Source organism: Barbus barbus (assembly GCF_936440315.1).
Source record: "Barbus barbus genome assembly, chromosome: 50".
Taxonomy (NCBI): domain Eukaryota; kingdom Metazoa; phylum Chordata; class Actinopteri; order Cypriniformes; family Cyprinidae; genus Barbus; species Barbus barbus.
Window position 1 is genome coordinate 580,001 of NC_136728.1, and position 22,500 is coordinate 602,500.

General features: G+C 44.2%; 1 protein-coding gene across 1 annotated transcript in view; it reads left to right on the forward strand.

Annotated features, from left to right (window-relative positions):
- The window catches only part of LOC306868546 (zinc finger protein 276-like), a 24,421-nt gene extending 7,246 nt beyond the window's left edge, over window positions 1-17,175 (forward strand). Inside the window, exons 3-11 of the mRNA XM_079414780.1 lie at window positions 10,257-10,303; window positions 10,376-10,711; window positions 12,425-12,509; window positions 12,608-12,691; window positions 12,933-13,034; window positions 13,239-13,314; window positions 13,387-13,504; window positions 15,343-15,442; window positions 15,508-17,175. Coding sequence (XP_079270906.1) covers window positions 10,257-10,303; window positions 10,376-10,711; window positions 12,425-12,509; window positions 12,608-12,691; window positions 12,933-13,034; window positions 13,239-13,314; window positions 13,387-13,504; window positions 15,343-15,442; window positions 15,508-15,748 — 1,189 coding nt within the window. The 3' untranslated portion in view covers window positions 15,749-17,175. The remainder of the gene's footprint in view (window positions 1-10,256; window positions 10,304-10,375; window positions 10,712-12,424; window positions 12,510-12,607; window positions 12,692-12,932; window positions 13,035-13,238; window positions 13,315-13,386; window positions 13,505-15,342; window positions 15,443-15,507) is intronic.
- Window positions 17,176-22,500: the final 5,325 nt, after the last annotated feature.

The following is a 22,500-nucleotide window of genomic DNA, read 5'->3' on the forward strand; positions in this document are numbered from 1 at the left end:
AACTTTAAATGATACTTCCTTTTCCTTGTTGGTAATTAAATAATGATTAGGTATTACCAAACCTTTTCCAAATGATATGTCCTGCCAGGTGATTCCAATATGAATAAACATAAGGCAGAAACACCATGTCTGGTTGAAATGAAGCTCTTCCGGTCAGAACTGCTGTGTGACTTCAGAGAAAACGCATGTTACCTGCGTAAGAAGTTCTTTTATTAGGCAGAGAGCACTGTGGTCTGACACACTTCAGGAGAAATAGCCCCAAAAGCCCTGGCATAGTGTTACAGGACTCTTAGAATTCCCCAAAAGGAAAAAGAAAACCATTTATATGCCATTATCAAACCAGTGCTTCAGAAAACGCCATTTGTGTTTCTAGAATATGTCCTTATTGTTCCATATACAGTACCTATGAGGAGAAAATTGTGCTTGTGGCTCAAAGACCATGATAACAAGGCCTGACGGGGAAGTTCTGCTAGTTTCGCTGGTATTTTCTCAATATTATAACTACAGCTATTAGTTGAGAGAGTACAGGAGGGAATAAAACAGCAAATAGAATTAGGATTTCTAACAGTTTGTTTTAGCCAGTTAACCTTACATGTATTAGTTAATGTTGCAACGGCTAACACGTGTTCATATGAGTTCATAATAACAGTCTTCTTTATGTAATGTATTTTATTTGTCCAAATAAAGTCGATCGGTATTTTGTCCATTTGTTTACATAGCTTTTTATCAAGACGTAAAGCCATTGCTGCATGAGTCTAGAAATACCCTCTGCCTTTGTAATTAAAGCTGCTCTTATAAGCCAATGATTCAATTTCTCTTTAGTTTTTTCAATAATAGGATTCAAATTTAATAAGCATCTTCTTTTCTGGTCTTTGGTTATCAATATTCCAAGATACTGAACCTCATTTATTAAGGGAACCCCATAATAGTTAGTACCGAGACATTCCTTTATGGCCATAAGCTCACATTTAGCCAAATATAAGTATACCATAAAGAGTGTAGTGTCCTCGGCTAATTGTGTAGCTTTTATCTCTCTATCCACAATAGTAATGCGTCTCATTGGGCTTGATTTAATAGAAGAGGACGAGGTATGGAGATACTGGGACCCCTGCCCAATTCCTTTAGAAATATCTCATCTAGGGGAAGTATTACATAACTTTATAGAGCAGTTGCCATTTTTATAAAGGCTCTTAATGGCTGTAGAAAACAAATGTCCAAAACTAATCGTATATTATTTATGTGCTGATTTTTCATGAATCCCGATTGTGATTCGTCAATTACTGAATCCAAAAGAGTTTTTAGTCTTCTGGCTAAACCGTTTCTAATCATTATTCAATAAACCGATCGGGTGCCAATAGATCTGTGCTTATTTGGTCTGGGAGCCGTACAGTTAAACCTGCTGTTAAAGTGGCTGGAAGACACGGTTTCTGATGCTTTCAACACAAACCTCTAAAAGAGGAGCAGCCAGTTGCTTGGAAAAGAATTGATACAGTTCTGATGTCAAACCGTCGGTACCTGGTGGTCTGGGATTGCTCAAGTGATTGATTGCTTCATCAGCTCAGAAATTATAACCGGTCTGTCACACAGCTCCTTTTCAGTTATTAATAGGTTTAATCTGCAGCATCGGCTGACACCGTCTCCGGAGGTATACAACTTCATCAAATTCACTACAATATTGAGAAATTATTTTATGCTCATCCGTTATGACCCCATTCATATTTAATTTATTAATAGTATTACAAGCAAAATTCCGCTTTTCTAAATGAAAAAAATCATGTGAATTTTGCTCCCCTACCTCTTTCTGGAACGAATAAAGGCACCTTCTGCTTTTTTCTTATACAAATCATCTCGTTTACTCGACAACTCATTTCTAATATTTCATCCTCTAAAAGAGAGTCTGGATGTCTCGGAGACAAATGTGTCATTCTTGTTATCATTCTCATTTCTTCAGATCGTTTTCTTTTGGCCATAAAGGAACCATACTTTCTCATATATTTCAATTTCAAACTTTAAGAGTTCCCAGTTTTACCCAAAGGCATTTTCCAGTTTAGCTGTAGACCAAAAACTACACATCAAATCTTTTACTTTCCTTTGGACCTCATTCAGCAAGAGGGAGTTATTAAGTTTCCAATATGAAATATTTGCATTATGGTTTTTGGAGTGTGGGTTCACATTTATATAGATGGCTTTATGATCTGTTAAAGGAGTAGGTAAAGGATCTACTTCCACTCCATGTTTGTCAAACTGTAATAGTCACCTATTTCTGCCTTTATGTACAGCTTTTTGAGGTGATGATAAACATGCTTTGTTGTATTGTTTTTCCTTTTCACATGAAAAAAAAAAAGCTAACTGTTGTATCAGATGCCTGTGGTGTAATCACGGACTATTATATGGACTTTTATTTGTTTTTGTTTTGTCCTCTCGTCATGGTTATGTCATGCAATATGATTTAAGGAGGAGGGGAAGTGACGTCGGGAGAGGACTCCGGAGTTCAAACGGGGAAGCGGTCTGAGTTTAGCGGGCTCTGTGTAGTAGTTGCATGAAGAATTCATCAAAGGGACTAATACCCTATCGTTTTGGGATTACAAGTCAATGGTTTTCTGGACTACCACAGCTTCCCATCGGCTAAACAGACTGTGGCGAGATTGCGTAAGTCCACGGGGATATATTGACTGCGGCTTCTCGTCACGCTTCTCCTTATATTTTTGGTTTTGTGTCTTTTTCTTCTCGCGGAGGACAATTTATGTCACTTGAATGAACATTCGGTCTGCTGGCCAGGACATTGGGACATTGGGACATTGGGGTTTTGAGGGTTAAATGTGTGGGGATGATTTGAGAATGTTTGTTTGCTGTGTCGGAGTGCGGCCGTGCCTCCAGCTGTGGAAAAAGCGCATGTTGTTGCCCGTTTGGGTATTATAATGTGTTATATCTCTCAATACACTTGGTTTAACTTGTTTCATGGTTTTTTCGTTAATATATAATTAATTCAAGTCTACATACATGTAGATTTTATTCTATATTTTTTTTCTTTAGTGTGTATTTAACGAAAGTAAGCTGTTATTGGTTTTATTTATATCAGTAGGTATCAGATCCGCCCGTTACCTTATGTTTTGCGTGCAGTACTTTTCTCTTGCTTTGATAGTGTAAGGGAAATTGTTACAGATTGGTGGCCCGTACGGGGATCTTGGATGATTTTGGTTTTGGTATTGTTGTGAATGTATACCCGTTTTTTTCCTACTGTAAAACATTAAGTTGTTTATTCTGGGTTTTCATTACAAATACTTTTGATACATGCTGCGGGAAAGAGGGAAAATAATAATAGCAATGGAACACACACAGGTTTTTGAGACTTTTTATTTTCTGTTGGGTTAAATGGTGTAGGCAGTGTAAAAAGGAGAAATAGCCTATATAGTAGCTTACTAAGGTTACCTCAGTCAATACATATATATGTAGTTTTACACAGTCTTTGCACATTCACTCAAGGCGGGTTAATTACTTTGCATTATTGCTACATTGCATTATTTACACACCCTTGTTGACTTAGTTATTCACGCCATTAATGGCTGCCCCAAGCCAGCAGGGGACCAATGTGGTAAATTATGGGCCCCAAGATGGTGCCGCCTCTCTTATAGATTGGGATCCAGAACCCATCCCTTCTGAGGAAGCTGACCCATATCGCCACGTTACCACTAGACACAACCAAAGTGGTGTCACAGAAATAACCACCTTGTTGGACTCTCTGTATCTAGATCCACCGGCAGGAGAACAACCACCGCTGGATCAGGATGAGGATGCTGAAGGAGTCTCGATGGGGGAACAAATCCAGGAACTTCAGTTAAAGATGGAGACCTTGGAAAACCGTCTCAAAGACTCAAATGACAGCACACTCAACAGGGAGGAGGGTCTCAGGGCATCTATTGAGACACTGCTTAAGGAGGCTAAAGAGTATGTTGACATTAAGTTGCAGAGATTTGATCAGGTGTTGGTGGACTGCTTAAAGCGAAGAGATAAGCAGTGGGGTGAAGAACTGGAAACAAAGATTCGCAACAGAAAACGTCCCTCGTGGAGGCCAGCTAGTTTCTCCACACCGACGGGCTTTTCAAATGCTGATCAGGGGATGTCTAAAGGGGATGTCACCCTTCCACCATCTGGGGCAGCTACCGCTAAACCCCCTATTAGAATGGAGTTTCCCCAGTTCGGGGAGTCGAGGGAGTCTACTGATGTCACTGATTTCATTGAGCAGTGTGAGAACTTTCTCACCCTCAGGCCACTGAGTGACTTTGAGCTGGTAGGCACACTCAATGCTGTTCTTAAAGGGCCAGCACGGAGCTGGTGGTTGGCTTCCCGCGGCAAGATTTCCAACTGGGAAGAATTTAAAAGTGCTTTCCTTGAGGCTTTCCTGCCTACTGATTACCAGACAGAGATTGAGGATCAGCTACGCTCACAGGTGCAGTCACCCTCCCAGTGCATTCGGGATTTTGCCTACGATCATCGGGCACTCTGTCTGAAATGGAGACCAGATATGGAGGAAGATGAGATTGTGCGGCGCATCCTTAGTGCATGTAACCCAAGGCTGGCCAGTGGTCTTCGGGGTATCGTGTCTACCGTGGAACAGGTGGTCAAGGTGGGATCGCTTATTGAGAAGGATTGGAGTAACTCTAAGGATTATTGGAGTCGTGTACAACAATCCCACCCTCCAGACCGCTCTTCTAAAAAACCTATCAAAAAATCTGAACACGGACAAGGCCGGGGGCATGGTGGGGATGTGGCCACCGTTTTCGGTATTCCAACCCTCCTGGTGGTGCCAATAGCCATCCGAGGCTCCAGTGGTGATGCTGTCCTTGATTCAGGGTGCACATACTCCTTGATGAGTAAAACTCTGTGGAACAACATAAAAAAGGCAGGTGAAACACTGAGTGCTAGTGAAATTCCAAGGTTCATTATGGCAAATGGCCAAGAGAGTAAAGCTATAGGGACAACCACCTTACTCCTCTCCCTTCATGATGCCCATATCACCGTCAGCATACATGTACTCAGTGATGATCAGCTTTGCATGCCCTTACTGCTGGGTTTAGATTTCATGTGCGCCAGCCAAATTGTTTTGAAGCCCCACCTGAGGAAATATGTGATGCCAGGTGGCAAAGAGTATCGGTTCTTGCCTAAGGGTCGTGAGGCCCTGTGGTGGAGACATGCAGAACCTATAATTAATTTTTACATGGCAGTGATGGATGAGGTCGGTAACAAACTTCCTCCAGTTCCGCTGTTTGACGCACAGCCTGAGCTGGTTAGACCACTGCTGCAGAAGTGGCCTACAGTTTGGACAGATTCCACCGGTGCCACCGACGTCGTAAAACATAAGATCTTGACTACTGACGAGCTGCCAATACGGAGGAGAGCTTATAGAGTGTCACCACAAAAGCAAGCGGTTATTGAGGAACAGATGAAGAAAATGCTCAAAAATGGTGTCATAGAGCCTTCCACTTCTGCTTGGGCCTCCCCAGTGGTTTTGACACCTAAGAAGGATGGAACGCTCCGTTTCTGTGTGGACTTCAGAGGACTTAATGCCAAAACACACCATGATGCTTACCCAATGCCACTGATTCATGAGATCTTAGAGTCCATGCACGGAGCACAATATTTTAGCTCGCTTGACCTTCAGAGTGGGTACTGGCAGGTGGCCATGGATGATGAAAGCAAACAAAAAACAGCTATGATCACCCACCTAGGCCTATTCCAATTTAAGGTCATGCCTTTCGGGCTGAGAAATGCGGGTGCCACCTTTCAACGTTTGATGGAGAATGTTCTGGGGGAGTTGAAGGGCCGAACCTGTTTTGTCTACATAGATGACATTATTGTCTTCTCCAAGACTCGCGAGCAGCACCTGGGTGACTTGGAGGCAGTGTTTAAAAAACTTCATCAGGCACACCTAACTCTGAATGTTGCAAAATGCCACCTCATGCAAACTCAACTTACCTTCCTAGGACATGTGGTCTCAGGTAAAGGCGTGGAGATGGAAACAGCAAAGGTGGAGGCCATCACAGCTTACCCAGCCCCAACAGATCTGAAAAGTCTCCGGAGATTCCTGGGGTTGGTGGGCTGGTACCATAAGTTCATTCCTCGGCTGTCAGACATTGTTGCTCCTCTTAATAACCTCAAGAAAAAAGGAGTCAAGTGGGAGTGGAATGAGCAGTGTCAGGTTGCTTTTGAACATCTTAAATGGTTGCTGCAGTCCCCACCAGTGCTGGCTCAGCCAGAGCCACAGTCTGGTTTTCAGGTGCACTGTGACTCCAGTGATGTGGGTTTGGGGGCTGTTTTGATGCAGATAATTGAGGGGGAAGACAGAGCCATTGCATTTGCCTCAAGAGCTCTCCATGGCGCTGAGCTGAGATACTCCACCTCAGAAAAGGAGTGCTTGGCGGTTGTATGGGCGGTGGAAAAGTGGCGTCATTACCTTGAAGGAGAGGCATTTGATGTGTATACAGACCACAGCGCACTGGCCTGGGCATTCAACTGTCCTAAGACGTCATCACGGCTCACAAGATGGACTTTGCGTCTACAGGCATTCACCTTCCGAGTGCATTATAAAAAAGGCTGCTGTAATGTAGTTCCTGATGCTCTGTCCCGAGTTCCTCTTCCACAGGATGGGAGGGTATGTGTGGCAGTCGCAAAATCTTACTGGTCTGACCTACCCAAGTCGCTTCAGGACATTGGAAAAGCTCAGCAGACAGACCCCTTATGCCAAGATCTTGGTCACACTATTGGTCAGCACTCACCTGATCGTCTCCATTACCAGCAGCTGCAGGGAGTGTTGTACCGGGGTGTACCGTCTAAGTATGGCGGTTTTAATTACCAGTTGGTTGTTCCCGCTAACTTAGTTGCAGAGTTTCTGGCTTACTTCCACGACAGTCCGTTGGGAGGTCACCTAGGAAGGATGAAGACCCTCCTGAAGATCCTGGAGGTGGCCTGGTGGCCCACAGTGCGCAAGGATGTTTGGACCCATGTCCGAGTTTGCCATGTCTGTCAACAGTACAAGGGTTCGAATGAAAAGCCAGCTGGTTTTCTCCAATCGACAGAAGTCAAAGTACCAGGGGAGATGATAGGAGTGGACTTTATGGGGCCATTCCCTCTCAGTAAAGCCCGGAATTCAGTTTTAATGGTGGTTGTCGACTATTTTAGTAAGTGGGTGGAACTGTTTGCATTGAAGGATGCCAAGACACCAAAGGTCTGCCAAATCTTGAAGAATGACATCTTTACACGCTGGGGGGTACCTGCCTTCCTTGTGTCTGACCGGGGGCCTCAATTCACTAGTCACTTATTATCCAGCCTGTGTGAATCATGGGGTGTTACCCAAAAGCTCACGACAGCATACCATCCCCAGACAAACCTTACGGAGAGGGTCAACAGGACCCTTAAGACCATGATGGCCTCCTTTGTAGGCGAACATCATCAGGACTGGGATCGGTGGCTGCCTGAGTTCCGGTTGGCTATCAACACTGCCGTGCATGAGACCACTGGTGTGTCCCCTGCGGTGCTGGCTTTGGGGCGCAGCCTTAAAGGCCCGTTAGAACGCCTTATTCACAAGACTCCTGCACCCAATACATCTACATACCACACAGTGCACTCACATACATTATTATTGAAGGAGGTCGAACGACATGTGGGAATGGCAAAAGCCAGACAAGCCAGGTACTATAATGCACGACGCAAAGATGTACACTTTGCAGTTGGGGATCTGGTCTGGGTTAGGTTACATCCTCTGTCTAAAGCCTCAGCTAAATTCTCTGCCAAGTTTGCACCCAAATGGTCAGGGCCTGTTAAGGTAGAGAAACAACTAGGTCCTGTAAACTACCGTGTTCGTTGGCTAACTGATAAACTGAAGGTGGATAATGTAAATGTGGTCGACTTGAAACCATTCTATGGTCCCAATAAGCCGCTGGCTGGGGGGGGGGGAATGTAATAGTCACCTATTTCTGCCTTTATGTACAGCTTTTTGAGGTGATGATAAACATGCTTTGTTGTATTGTTTTTCCTTTTCACATGAAAAAAAAAAAGCTAACTGTTGTATCAGATGCCTGTGGTGTAATCACGGACTATTATATGGACTTTTATTTGTTTTTGTTTTGTCCTCTCGTCATGGTTATGTCATGCAATATGATTTAAGGAGGAGGGGAAGTGACGTCGGGAGAGGACTCCGGAGTTCAAACGGGGAAGCGGTCTGAGTTTAGCGGGCTCTGTGTAGTAGTTGCATGAAGAATTCATCAAAGGGACTAATACCCTATCGTTTTGGGATTACAAGTCAATGGTTTTCTGGACTACCACAGCTTCCCATCGGCTAAACAGACTGTGGCGAGATTGCGTAAGTCCACGGGGATATATTGACTGCGGCTTCTCGTCACGCTTCTCCTTATATTTTTGGTTTTGTGTCTTTTTCTTCTCGCGGAGGACAATTTATGTCACTTGAATGAACATTCGGTCTGCTGGCCAGGACATTGGGACATTGGGACATTGGGGTTTTGAGGGTTAAATGTGTGGGGATGATTTGAGAATGTTTGTTTGCTGTGTCGGAGTGCGGCCGTGCCTCCAGCTGTGGAAAAAGCGCATGTTGTTGCCCGTTTGGGTATTATAATGTGTTATATCTCTCAATACACTTGGTTTAACTTGTTTCATGGTTTTTTCGTTAATATATAATTAATTCAAGTCTACATACATGTAGATTTTATTCTATATTTTTTTTCTTTAGTGTGTATTTAACGAAAGTAAGCTGTTATTGGTTTTATTTATATCAGTAGGTATCAGATCCGCCCGTTACCTTATGTTTTGCGTGCAGTACTTTTCTCTTGCTTTGATAGTGTAAGGGAAATTGTTACAAAACCCTTCAGAGATCGACCAGTAGTCTATTCTGGATAGATTAGCAAAGTCATTCAGGTGTTTAACTCTCCAAATATCGTTAAGATTATACTTATCCATAAAACGTTTCAGGTTAGTATTTGTTGAATTTGATCGACATGGTGGCCATTTATCTACCGCATAATCCTGAATAATGTTAAAATCCCCTCCCATTATTATGTAAGCATTTGGATATTTATCCAACCAACCTTTAAAGGTCTTCCAGACAGTCCCCAAAAGACTATGATTTTCAGATTTCCTATTATACCCATAAACATTAGCTGTAATAATAAATATATCATTACAATACACTTGATTGTCTCTCTCTCTCTGCTCTCCACCTGTATCTGGTGTGTGGTGAGCGCACTGGTGCTGTTGTGCTGTGGCTGCCGTCGTATCATCCAGGTGGATGCTGCACACTGGTGGTGGTTGAGGAGAGACCCCCCCCCCATATGATTGTAAAGCGCTTTGGGTGTACAGCAATACACAATAAAGCGCTATATAAACGCTTCATTCATTCATTCATTCATTCACTCACTAGGAGTCCGTCAACACTCCAGCTGCTCCACCATTCTGAACTTAACAAAAAATTAATTGCTGCAGTCTATTTAAAAGTGTTTATTTTATAGTGTTTTTATATATAAATATACATTTTAAATAAAACAATATTTAATACTACCATTTTGAAGAAGTGTTTAAAATGAATGATTCAATGACTCACTCATAAAGACTTGTTTCATTACTGGATGAATGATTGTGTTAACAGTCAACATTATGAAGCGCCAGTCACTCTCAGAAGGTCATTTGCTCTATTTTGATTGCTATACATTAATGTTTATATCCAAACTATAACTACATCTTTTGTAATGATTTATCGTGCAGCTCTAGTAAAACATTCCATGATGTAAACAATAATGCAACTGAAAAAAATGACTGCACCTTTATTGGTCCTGAAAATACACTAGATTTAATTTCAAGAATTATTCTCTCAAAGTTAAGACTCGTCCACACTCTCCTAAAACACCGCATTTAAACACGCCCCAGGAGGCATACCTTTTATTCTGCTGTAGTATTGTTGTCGTGGAGACGCTGTGTTTCCAAATATGGTAAGGGGCGTAACATCTCAGTCACATGCTTGAGGTATTCAGCCAATCACAATGCACCGGACAGCCGGCCAATCAGAACGATGAGCTTTGTAAAAATCAGTGCGTTTCAGGAAGGCGGGGCATAGAGGAGCAGCAATAATGTACAGTATGTGGAAAATGTTTTTTGAACCTTAAACCACAAACACGTTGCATTACACCAAATACACAAAGTACTGTTATTTATAGCATCTTGTATGACCCTATAAATGATGTTCTCTCCGTCAGGAACAGCAGCGAGGGCTCGCCGTCACAGGAAGGCATCACTTTATTCCGTGAGTACGTGTTCACAGACGTGTGTTAGTTTCTGCGCTGTGTTCTTGTCTGATGGGTCTGTTCTCGGGCAGGGTCACACATCACCTCAGAGAGACGCTGTCTGCACGGCCTGGTGTCGTGGGCTCACAGTCACGCAGAGGCCTGCCGCTCCTGCCCTGACCTGCAGGAGGTGCTGGAGGGCCAGTGCCGAGGGGCTCTGCAGGTGGTCTGGGGATGCGTGGACGGTCACACTTATGTGATGGACACCAGCAGCGCTCAGGCCGGATCGAACGCTGAAACTCAAAGTGACGACAGAGCAAAGGCAAGCAAAGACGAGCTCCAGTCAGCATCCAGAGCCAGCAGCGTCCACACGGTGAGGTCCGGTGAAGCTGCTGCCGCTCAGAATCACAGCAGCACTCCTGCAGAAGGTGAGGGGCCCAGAACCCACACTAAAACACTGCTTTAAACCAGTCTGGGGAATTCAGATTTTGTAATTATGCGCACAAAGTATGGGATTTTTTTTGGGGGGGGGGGGTGCTACTTCATTTCAGCAAAGATCAAGAATTACATTAGATATTTGTAATTTTACTAATGATGCTCTGATTTCACTTTCATTTATACAGCACTGTACACAATTGATAGTTTGCCAAGTTCACAGAATCCTGGTAAACCCTTTGATTGTTCACATCCACCTAGATGAGCAGTTAGTGTCACTCTCTGCCCAATTTGACAACTCTGTACAACCACCAAGAGATGTTAACATCTTAAATTTAGAGGTCGTTAGTTCAATAATTAAGTGGTCTGTTTGATCAGAATTCAGTAGAAGGAAGTTTAATCCGTTTAATCCCACATGTTTCCCAGAAATGAAAATATCCAAATGATGCGTCATCAGTAACCCTTTGAAATGATCTTTGTTTTTTTGGAAAAGTGTTAAAAATTGTGTTTTATGGTCAGTCATAATTGTGACTGGTGGGATAAATGTGTATACTGAATTAGCATATTTCTGAAGTCATAATTGATATATATATGACAAAGATACAACCATCAGCATTTCAAAATTGTTACTTTAGTGTAACATATATCAAATTTTTATATTAGTGCTACCAGAATTACATCAGTATTGTAACTTATTGTAACTTTTAATTTAGTTCAATATTTTGTCATTGTAACATTTTAGTGCAACCTTCACTAACACTTGCAACTGGATTTCTATGTATACCTAAATGCACTTTTATCCCACCGGTTATTATTGTGACCATCAACATGTCTACTCATTCTATGACCACACTCAACAAAACTGAATATATGTAACTTCATATATTAATACTAGACACCTTAAAGATTGTGGACCAAAAATCTTTGTCATATCTTTGTTAACATACTTTTCTAGCCTTTTGTTTTTGGCGCCTTAATGCAGTCGTCGTCATCTCATGGTGCAAACAGGAAATAAACTGCTCTGGTCATGTGACAATTTGCACTAACCATGTGACACTGCACATATTTAAATGAGACCCTTTATTTTTTCCATATTGGCAGGAAATGCACTAAAACACCAGTCAGTAAGATTTTTAGAGCTTTATAAATGAAAACCTTCTTTACGGACACTATCGGGACCGGTGGGGTTAAATGGGTTAATAGTCATCCACTCTATGATATTGTTAATGCAATCTGTTAATTGAACATTTGTAAATTTCATTGTCTTGAGGAAATATAAATCTGAGTATCGTTGGTATAATAATGAAAACAATTTCCATGTTTTCTGATAATCTGAGAAAAGCAGAGAGGTCCTAACACTGAGCTCTGTGGCACACCATACTTAACATGTAATTGATAAGACATTTCTACATTTATGTAATTTGTTACTGGTCATATAAATATGACCTAAACAATGCTAATGCCAGCTAACAATGAAATGTCAATGAAATTCTCCTGCCTATCCGAGAGAATGTTGTGATCCATGGTGTCAACGGCAGCACTATGATCCAGTTGTACTAGAAGCACGAGTCGCCAGTTGTTTGTAACCCTGCAGTCCTGTCAAGACAGTTTATTTTTTAAGGTTGCATAGCATCTTCTGTTCAAAGAGACAGCATGTGTGCTTGTGCTGTATCTTCTGCATGTAACGAGTGTTGTTCATATTTCAGACATGCAGTCCTGTGAGGAGACGGCCACTACAGTAGCACCACTGCTGATGGACGCAGATGATGCGGACAGTGATCTCTCAGACAGGTAGTTCACACACATTAAACCCCCAGATTCCCATGAACTTCGCAAAAAACCCCATAAGATCTGTTGGTGAAGCAGACATTCTGAGTCAATGTTTTCAGGAACCTGTTGAGTGATGAGGAGTGTGAGGACAGGAGGAAGAGTGGCTCATCTGAGGACAGCTCAGATCTGAACACTGACAAGCGGTAAATACACACAATTGACAGTTTAGCTGCCAAAGTAGCTCCAGAACCCACAAATGATGATCTAAATTAGTGTGAAACTTGCTAAGTGACTGAACTTCCAGGAAGCATGCTGGATCATGAGAGCAGAATTCACACATGTGCACAGGATAGGTCTAATACATTCACGTCCATATGAATTTCCATTTCTGAAGACAGACGGCAGATTTATCAGGAAGAATTAAAAGATTTTACATTCTTTCAGTTGTCTCAGTTCCTCAAAGAGCAAAGTGGCCAAGACGCTGGAACCCAAAGCCAGGAGGAAACCTGGACCCAAGCCTGGCTGGAAGAACAACAAGGCCGAGCGGTAAAATGACCTTAAATGTCGCTTTATTACACATCTCTCCTTCTCTACACAGATTCACGTAAGGTTGTTCAAAATGCTTTTGTCATCAGTGTGAGCGTTTAGCACGTTTAACTGTTCACTAACAGTAGTCAAGTGATTCACATGAATCAAATCCATAAGAAGCCGAAGATGGCGTCTCATATTGAGTGATTGTGTGTCATGTAGAGAGGAGCTGCCCACCATCTACAAGTGTCCTCATCAGGGCTGTACGGCTGTCTACAGAGGAGCCGACGGCATGAAGGTACTGAGCGTCTCCTGAAACACCTGTCGACTGACATTAAGAGGTGAACTCACTGAATGTGTCCCGCCTCAGAAACACATCAAGGAGCATCACGAGGAGGTGCGGGAGAGGCCTTGTCCACATCCCGGCTGCAACAAGGTCTTCATGATCGACAGATACCTGCAGAGACACGTCAAACTCATCCACACAGGTAACGCCGGACCCTTCAACTCAATTCCTGGAGGGCCACAGCTCTGCAACCCTAATCAAACACACCTGATCCAGCTAATCAAGCTCTTCAGGATCACTAGGGCCTTCCAAGCAGGTGTGATTTGGAGCTGGTTGAGCTGAACTATGCCCTCCAGGAATTGAGTTTGCGACCAATGCTCTAGGGTTTTCCCCAGCTGTGGTGGCAGGACTATTTCCCATGGACCCCACCCAAGAACTCAGAATTTAACTTATTTTAACAACAGAAAAAACAAGTAAACAGTAAGTAATACAGTAAGAACAAATAAATAAATGACAAGCAATAGCAACAAAAAAACAAGATACAAATGAAAATAGTACTTTGTTTTTTTCAGGTATGTCTAACTCTAATATTTAGGTACAGAATTCCTAAAGAAAATGAATCATCTGCTGAACTGTAAAATAAGACTGGATATTCTTCACTGTGTGAATAAACTAATGACAGCAGCTGCAGGTTTACTTAGACTGCTCATGCATGGATTGAATATACTGTTAGACGTGCGTTTAGCTTCTCAACAGTTTACATTCACTTATTAGCCTATATACTGACCATGTTTAATATAAAGCAACCGTGTCTCCGTGAACAATCAAGACAGGCGTTGTGACTATTGGTATGTATTTGGCCGTTTACGTGCAAAAATGATCTAGAAGAGAGCGTGCAAGTACTGGATTGAGTTCTCTTTCACTTTAAATGGTCAAGACTCGAAGAGCACGCCCGTCGTCACGCCTGTGCCCAAACTCAAGTCCCGCTCCGTCTCTGCTAATTCCTCGACTGCAAGTCAAAATTTCAACAAATGAAGTTCATGAGACGGTCGTAGACAGATCCACACGTCTTCTTGACACTAGTCTATATCACGATTCCATGTGTAAGGCTCCACTTTTCATTTATTCATCCACAATTTCTGTGACAATGCACTTTATACAGGACTGGATTCCAGAAATCACAGGGCCCTACAATAGTCCCGTGGACCCCACTTTGAGCCACATCTATTGATAATACTTACTGATGTTTGTGATTTCCTACCACTCGTGATGTCATTTCCTGGAGTATAATGCCATCAAACAGGGTTCCTGCGGGTCCTTAAAAAGTCTTATTTTTGATTTCAAAGTCTTAAATTTCTGGTTTTGTGCTGCAGGGTCCCATGTTGTTTTTGTTCAGACCAATGTGAAAATCCAGCCGTGTTTTACCCTGCAAACACAGAACTGCTGGATCCAGAAGAAGAGAACTCACAATAAAAATCTAAACATATAAATACATTTCACTGTTATATAATTCATATAATTTATTGAAAATTGTTTAAAATAATTGATATTTTCATGTTTAAAGGCTGAAATTTAAAGTGTATCATTTTTTAAAACTGTTTTTGTGAAAACTTGTATCTGAACCGTAAATCATGCTTTTTACAGTTTTAATATATGTTATTATAGATATCACCCTCCCCTGCTCATGTGCTATTAATTTTATTTGTGCAGGTCTTAAAGGTCATTCCCCAGGTTTCACAGACAAGGCTTAAGCCTAGTCCTAGACGAAAAGTCTGAGCTGTTTCAACTGAAAGAAACTTGCACTGACTGATCTTAAAACATGCCAGTGTGTTTGTTTGGTCTCAAGATGCACCCCAGCAATGTTTTGTCTAAGGCACACTTATAAAAATGACTCAAATGTCCTAATTGAACGTCTGGCCTAATCCTGGTTAGTCTAAGCCCTGTCTGTGAAACCAGGCCTTGAAGTCTTAAAGCTTGTGCAGAACCCCTGATTAAAGCTGCACCACAGATTGCTAAGAGCGAGTGTTGTGCTGTTGACAGAGGTGAGGAACTACATCTGTGACCAGTGCGGCCAGACGTTCAAGCAGAGGAAGCATCTGTCGGTGCATCAGATGCGTCACTCCGGAGCCAAACCGCTGCAGTGAGTATGAGCCGCTGCGCTGCCGACGGTGTCTCGGAGCACCGCTCACTGTGTCTGTGTTTCAGGTGCGAGGTGTGCGGCTTCCAGTGCCGCCAGCGGGCCTCGCTCAAGTATCACATGACCAAGCACAAGGCGGAGGCGGACCTGGAGTTCGCCTGTGTGATCTGCAGCAAGCGCTTCGAGAAGGCACACAATCTGAACGTGCACATGTCCATGGTGCATCCTCTCCTGCAGGGCAGCGGCGTTCCTGCCGCTCCGGACGCGTCCACATCCCACATCAGCTGTGTGCTGGACACAAACCAGTGATCCCATCAGCCCCGCTCCGAGAGACGCTCTCACAGGAGCACCGTGAGCTCACCGAGCACGGTTTGATCCTCACGCAGAAACACGGAAGCTAGAGAGGAGGTTTAGAGATGACAGAGCACATCCGTCCAGCCCAGTTTAGCAGACAAACGCTGAAGTCTGGACTTTGATCCAGCGTTTCGGACTAACTCTAATGTCTGTGACATCTGCCAATCACACGAGACGCACAGAGCCGGGGTCAGTTCACTCTCATGATGACGATCAGCAGATTCTTGAGGAACGTCATGAATTCAAACACATGTACAAGGCACTCCAGCTGCAGACGTTTGAGAAGAAAACATCTGCCTGTATTAAAGCACTGAATCACATGTCCAAGACCACTCAAGATTTGGGTTTTATTCATCAAAAGTTTGGGATCGTTAAGATTTTTCATCTTTTTTTTTAAAGAAGTCTCTTCTGCTCATCAAGGCTGTATCTATTTGATCAAAAATACAGAAAAAAAGTTTTGTGAAATATTGCCATTTAAAATGATTTTCTATTTGATTAAACTGTAATTTATGTCTGTGATTTTCAGCATTATTACTCTTCAGAAATCATTCTATGCTGCTTTATTATGCTTCATATCCCTCTGATATTGTTTTAGGATACTTGGAATAAAAAGTCAAAGAACTGTTTAATCAGAATAGAAATTGTTACACTACTATTCAAAAGTATTTTTTCTTAAATGAATACTTTTATTCAGGAGGGATGTTAAATGGATAAAAGGTGACTAACAATATTAGTCTTTACTATTTTAAACAAATGCTGCTCTTTTTAACTTTATTCATCATCAAAAAAAAGTTATCACTTTCCAAAAACCAATATGAAGCAGCACAACTGTTTCAACACTGATAATAAATCAGTATATTATTCTGATTTCTGAAGATCATGTGACACTGAAGACTGCAGTAATGATGCTGGAGATTCAGCGCTGCGTCACAGAAATACATTACACTTATATTAAGATATGAAAACAATATTAGCAACTGCAATAATTCACAAAATTACCGTTTCCAGTGTTTTTGATTAATTATGGCAGTGAATGTATATATTTAAAAGTTGAAAATTAGAAATATGTCCTTGTGTAATGGATTAAGGATATAAGATTGATAATAAATGTAATTATTAGCAAAAGCGGAGTGGTTTTCTCCTGCCTCTCGACTCGCAGCTGACTGGTTTGGAAGGCAGTCAGGTTTTATTTTCATGCGCAGTCCTTTGAGAAGAGGAAGGTGACCGGCGTCTCATGAGAGATCTCTGGGTCCAGCTGCAGGAGACACTCAACACTCGTTTACTGGCAGCTAATAACAGCACTGATTACTCGTTTGCCCCTCACAAACACAGCAGACATGATCACGTTTTAATGTCTATAATAAACAAATACATCTCATTTCAGCTGTTCTCGTATTTCTTAAAGGGATAGTTCACACAAAAATGACAACTGTCATTAACCCTCATGTTGTTCCAAACCTGTAAGACAAGAACACAAATTAAGATATTTGTGATGAAATCCGTGAGCTCTCTGACCCTGCGTAGACAGCAAGGATCCGAACACAATCAAGAAAGGCAGTCAGGACATCATTAAAATAGTCCATGTGGTAGGACCCTTGCTGTCTATGGAGGGTCAGAAAGCTCACAGATTTCATCACAAATATCTTAATTTGTGTTCTGAAGCAGAATTTAGGTCTTTTATCAGACCTGGCACACTTCTTGTTGACTGCAGACACTCAAGAGGACATTATGACCGGTCCATAATAATACAGTTCTCTTATAATTAATGCAAGAAAGATCTTGTTTTTAACCTGCAGACACATGGAGGCTGGTAGTGTTTACTTCACTCAATCTCTCGGCTGCGGTTAATATTACTCCAGTACAGAACGTTCCCGAACTAAATGAAGATAAAGGTCTTGGCGAATGATGTGTTTCTTTGAACCAATCAGATTAAATGGAGAGTCAGCCAGAGCCTCATTTGATTGGCTACAAGGAGGCCCCGCCCTCTCCCTCACGCTTGCAAGTCTCAGTTAGTGAGAGAATCTGCCGAAGCTGTGAGCGCAGAGAAAAGAAAGACGGAGCTGTACACATCGGATTATTTCGGGAATTTTTGCCCTCCACCGTACAAATTTGATCGGGAAAACATTTGCAACCATTTCCAATGGAGAAAACCGGCGTTCCCTCATTAGAAGGCGAGGCCATGTTTATCGTCCACGAATGGATGCAACCAAAATAAAAAACAAGTTCTTACTACTTCACAATTAATTTTAAACTACGGTGAGAAAAAGAACCCCATAAAGTATGGAAAAAAAGAGAAATATTTAAAGATCAATCAAACCTCACCACGCCAAACACGCACATGCGCAAGAGAGAGAGAGAATGTGGAATAGGGGGAAAATTCTATGATTTGATCAAATCAATGTACACAGCCAGCCATTGTGCGGTTAAAACTGGGAACCAAAGAACCGAATTCTTCCCCCAGGGGCGTGGAGTGAGACAGGGATGCAGTTTAAGCCCTGCCCTCTTCAACATCTACATCAACCAATTGGCCAACACATTAGAACACGCCCCCTTTCAAGGTCTCACTCTACACGACACAGAGATAAAGTGTCTTCTCTACGCAGATGACCTGGTCCTCCTGTCGCCCACTGCAGAGGGGCTTCAGGACAGCCTGAATCTGCTGGAGGATTACTGTCAGACCTGGGCCCTGACGGTCAACCTCCAAAAAACTAGAGTAATGATGTTCCAGAAACGCTCCAGATCTCAGGGACCAACACACACATTCACACTATCACACAGAACCATTGAAACCACAAAAACATACTCTTACCTCGGCCTGAAAATAACTCCAACCGGTAACTTTGCTTTGGCTGTGAATGAACTCAAAGAGAAAGCTCAAAGGGCTTTCTATGCCATAAAAAGATCCATTAAAATCGACATCCCAATCCAAATCTGGCTCAAACTTTTCAGATCTATAATTGAACCAATTGTTTTATATGGCAGTGAAGTGTGGGGTCCTTCTATAAAATTTGACTTCTTAAATTGGGAAAAACACCCGATCGAAACTCTACATCTAGATTTCTGTAAAAGAATACTTAAAGTTCAAAGAAAAACTCCAAACAACGGATGCAGAGCAGAATTAGGCCAATACCCTCTGCTTCTAAACATTCAAAAAAGAGCCCTGAAATTATGGAAACACCTAAAAACAAGCGACCCCAACACATACCATTACAAAGCCCTAAAACACCAAGAGCTGAGCGTAAGTAAGAGTCCCCTCCTTCAGCTGGTGCTGAGACTGACTGAGCTCACACACACAGAGATCAGCCAGCCTCAGGACACACACACACTCACACACACAGAGATCAGCCAGCCTCAGGACACACACACACTCACACACAGAGATCAGCCAGCCTCAGGACACACACACACTCACACACACAGAGATCAGCCAGCCTCAGGACACACACACACACACACACACAGAGATCAGCCAGCCTCAGGACACACACACACTCACACACACAGAGATCAGCCAGCCTCAGGACACACACACACTCACACACACAGAGATCAGCCAGCCTCAGGACACACACACACAGAGATCAGCCAGCCTCAGGACACACACACACTCACACACACAGAGATCAGCCAGCCTCAGGACACACACACACACTCACACACACAGAGATCAGCCAGCCTCAGGACACACTCACACACACAGAGATCAGCCAGCCTCAGGACACACACACTCACACACACAGAGATCAGCCAGCCTCAGGACACACACACACTCACACACACAGAGATCAGCCAGCCTCAGGACACACACACACTCACACACACAGAGATCAGCCAGCCTCAGGACACACACACACAGAGATCAGCCAGCCTCAGGACACACACACACTCACACACACAGAGATCAGCCAGCCTCAGGACACACACACACACTCACACACACAGAGATCAGCCAGCCTCAGGACACACTCACACACACAGAGATCAGCCAGCCTCAGGACACACACACTCACACACACAGAGATCAGCCAGCCTCAGGACACACACACACTCACACACACAGAGATCAGCCAGCCTCAGGACACACACACACACACACACACAGAGATCAGCCAGCCTCAGGACACACACACACTCACACACACAGAGATCAGCCAGCCTCAGGACACACACACACTCACACACACAGAGATCAGCCAGCCTCAGGACACACACACACAGAGATCAGCCAGCCTCAGGACACACACACACTCACACACACAGAGATCAGCCAGCCTCAGGACACACACACACACTCACACACACAGAGATCAGCCAGCCTCAGGACACACTCACACACACAGAGATCAGCCAGCCTCAGGACACACACACTCACACACACAGAGATCAGCCAGCCTCAGGACACACACACACTCACACACACAGAGATCAGCCAGCCTCAGGACACACACACACTCACACACACAGAGATCAGCCAGCCTCAGGACACACACACACTCACACACACAGAGATCAGCCAGCCTCAGGACACACACACACACTCACACACACAGAGATCAGCCAGCCTCAGGACACACACACACACACACACACTCACACACACAGAGATCAGCCAGCCTCAGGACACACACACACTCACACACACAGAGATCAGCCAGCCTCAGGACACACACACACACTCACACACACAGAGATCAGCCAGCCTCAGGACACACACACACACACTCACACACACAGAGATCAGCCAGCCTCAGCACACACACACACTCACACACACACACACAGAGATCAGCCAGCCTCAGCACACACACACACACACTCACACACACAGAGATCAGCCAGCCTCAGCACACACACACACACACACACAGAGATCAGCCAGCCTCAGGACACACACACACACACTCACACACACAGAGATCAGCCAGCCTCAGGACACACACACACACACACTCACACACACAGAGATCAGCCAGCCTCAGGACACACACACACACTCACACACACAGAGATCAGCCAGCCTCAGGACACACACACACACTCACACACACAGAGATCAGCCAGCCTCAGCACACACACACACTCACACACACAGAGATCAGCCAGCCTCAGGACACACACACACACACACTCACACACACAGAGATCAGCCAGCCTCAGGACACACACTCACACACACACACAGAGATCAGCCAGCCTCAGGACACACACACACTCACACACACAGAGATCAGCCAGCCTCAGGACACACACACACACTCACACACACAGAGATCAGCCAGCCTCAGGACACACACACACACACACACACTCACACACACACACAGAGATCAGCCAGCCTCAGCACACACACACACTCACACACACAGAGATCAGCCAGCCTCAGCACACACACACACTCACACACACAGAGATCAGCCAGCCTCAGCACACACACACACTCACACTCACACACACAGAGATCAGCCAGCCTCAGGACACACACTCACACACACAGAGATCAGCCAGCCTCAGGACACACACACACACTCACACACACAGAGATCAGCCAGCCTCAGGACACACACACACACTCACACACACAGAGATCAGCCAGCCTCAGGACACACACACACACTCACACACACAGAGATCAGCCAGCCTCAGCACACACACACACTCACACACACAGAGATCAGCCAGCCTCAGGACACACACACACACACACTCACACACACAGAGATCAGCCAGCCTCAGGACACACACACACTCACACACACAGAGATCAGCCAGCCTCAGGACACACACACTCACACACACAGAGATCAGCCAGCCTCAGGACACACACACACTCACACACACAGAGATCAGCCAGCCTCAGGACACACACTCACACACACACACACAGAGATCAGCCAGCCTCAGGACACACACACACTCACACACACAGAGATCAGCCAGCCTCAGGACACACACACACACTCACACACACAGAGATCAGCCAGCCTCAGGACACACACACACTCACACACACAGAGATCAGCCAGCCTCAGGACACACACACACACTCACACACAGAGATCAGCCAGCCTCAGGACACACACACACTCACACACACAGAGATCAGCCAGCCTCAGGACTCACACACACTCTCACACACACACACACACACTCACACACACAGAGATCAGCCAGCCTCAGCACACACACACACTCACACACACAGAGATCAGCCAGCCTCAGCACACACACACACTCACACACACAGAGATCAGCCAGCCTCAGGACACACACTCACACACACAGAGATCAGCCAGCCTCAGGACACACACACACTCACACACACACACAGAGATCAGCCAGCCTCAGGACACACACACACTCACACACACAGAGATCAGCCAGCCTCAGGACACACACACACACACTCACACACACAGAGATCAGCCAGCCTCAGGACACACACACACACACTCACACACACAGAGATCAGCCAGCCTCAGCACACACACACACTCACACACACAGAGATCAGCCAGCCTCAGGACACACACACACACACACACACACACTCACACACACAGAGATCAGCCAGCCTCAGGACACACACACACTCACACACACAGAGATCAGCCAGCCTCAGGACACACACACTCACACACACAGAGATCAGCCAGCCTCAGGACACACACACACACACTCACACACACAGAGATCAGCCAGCCTCAGCA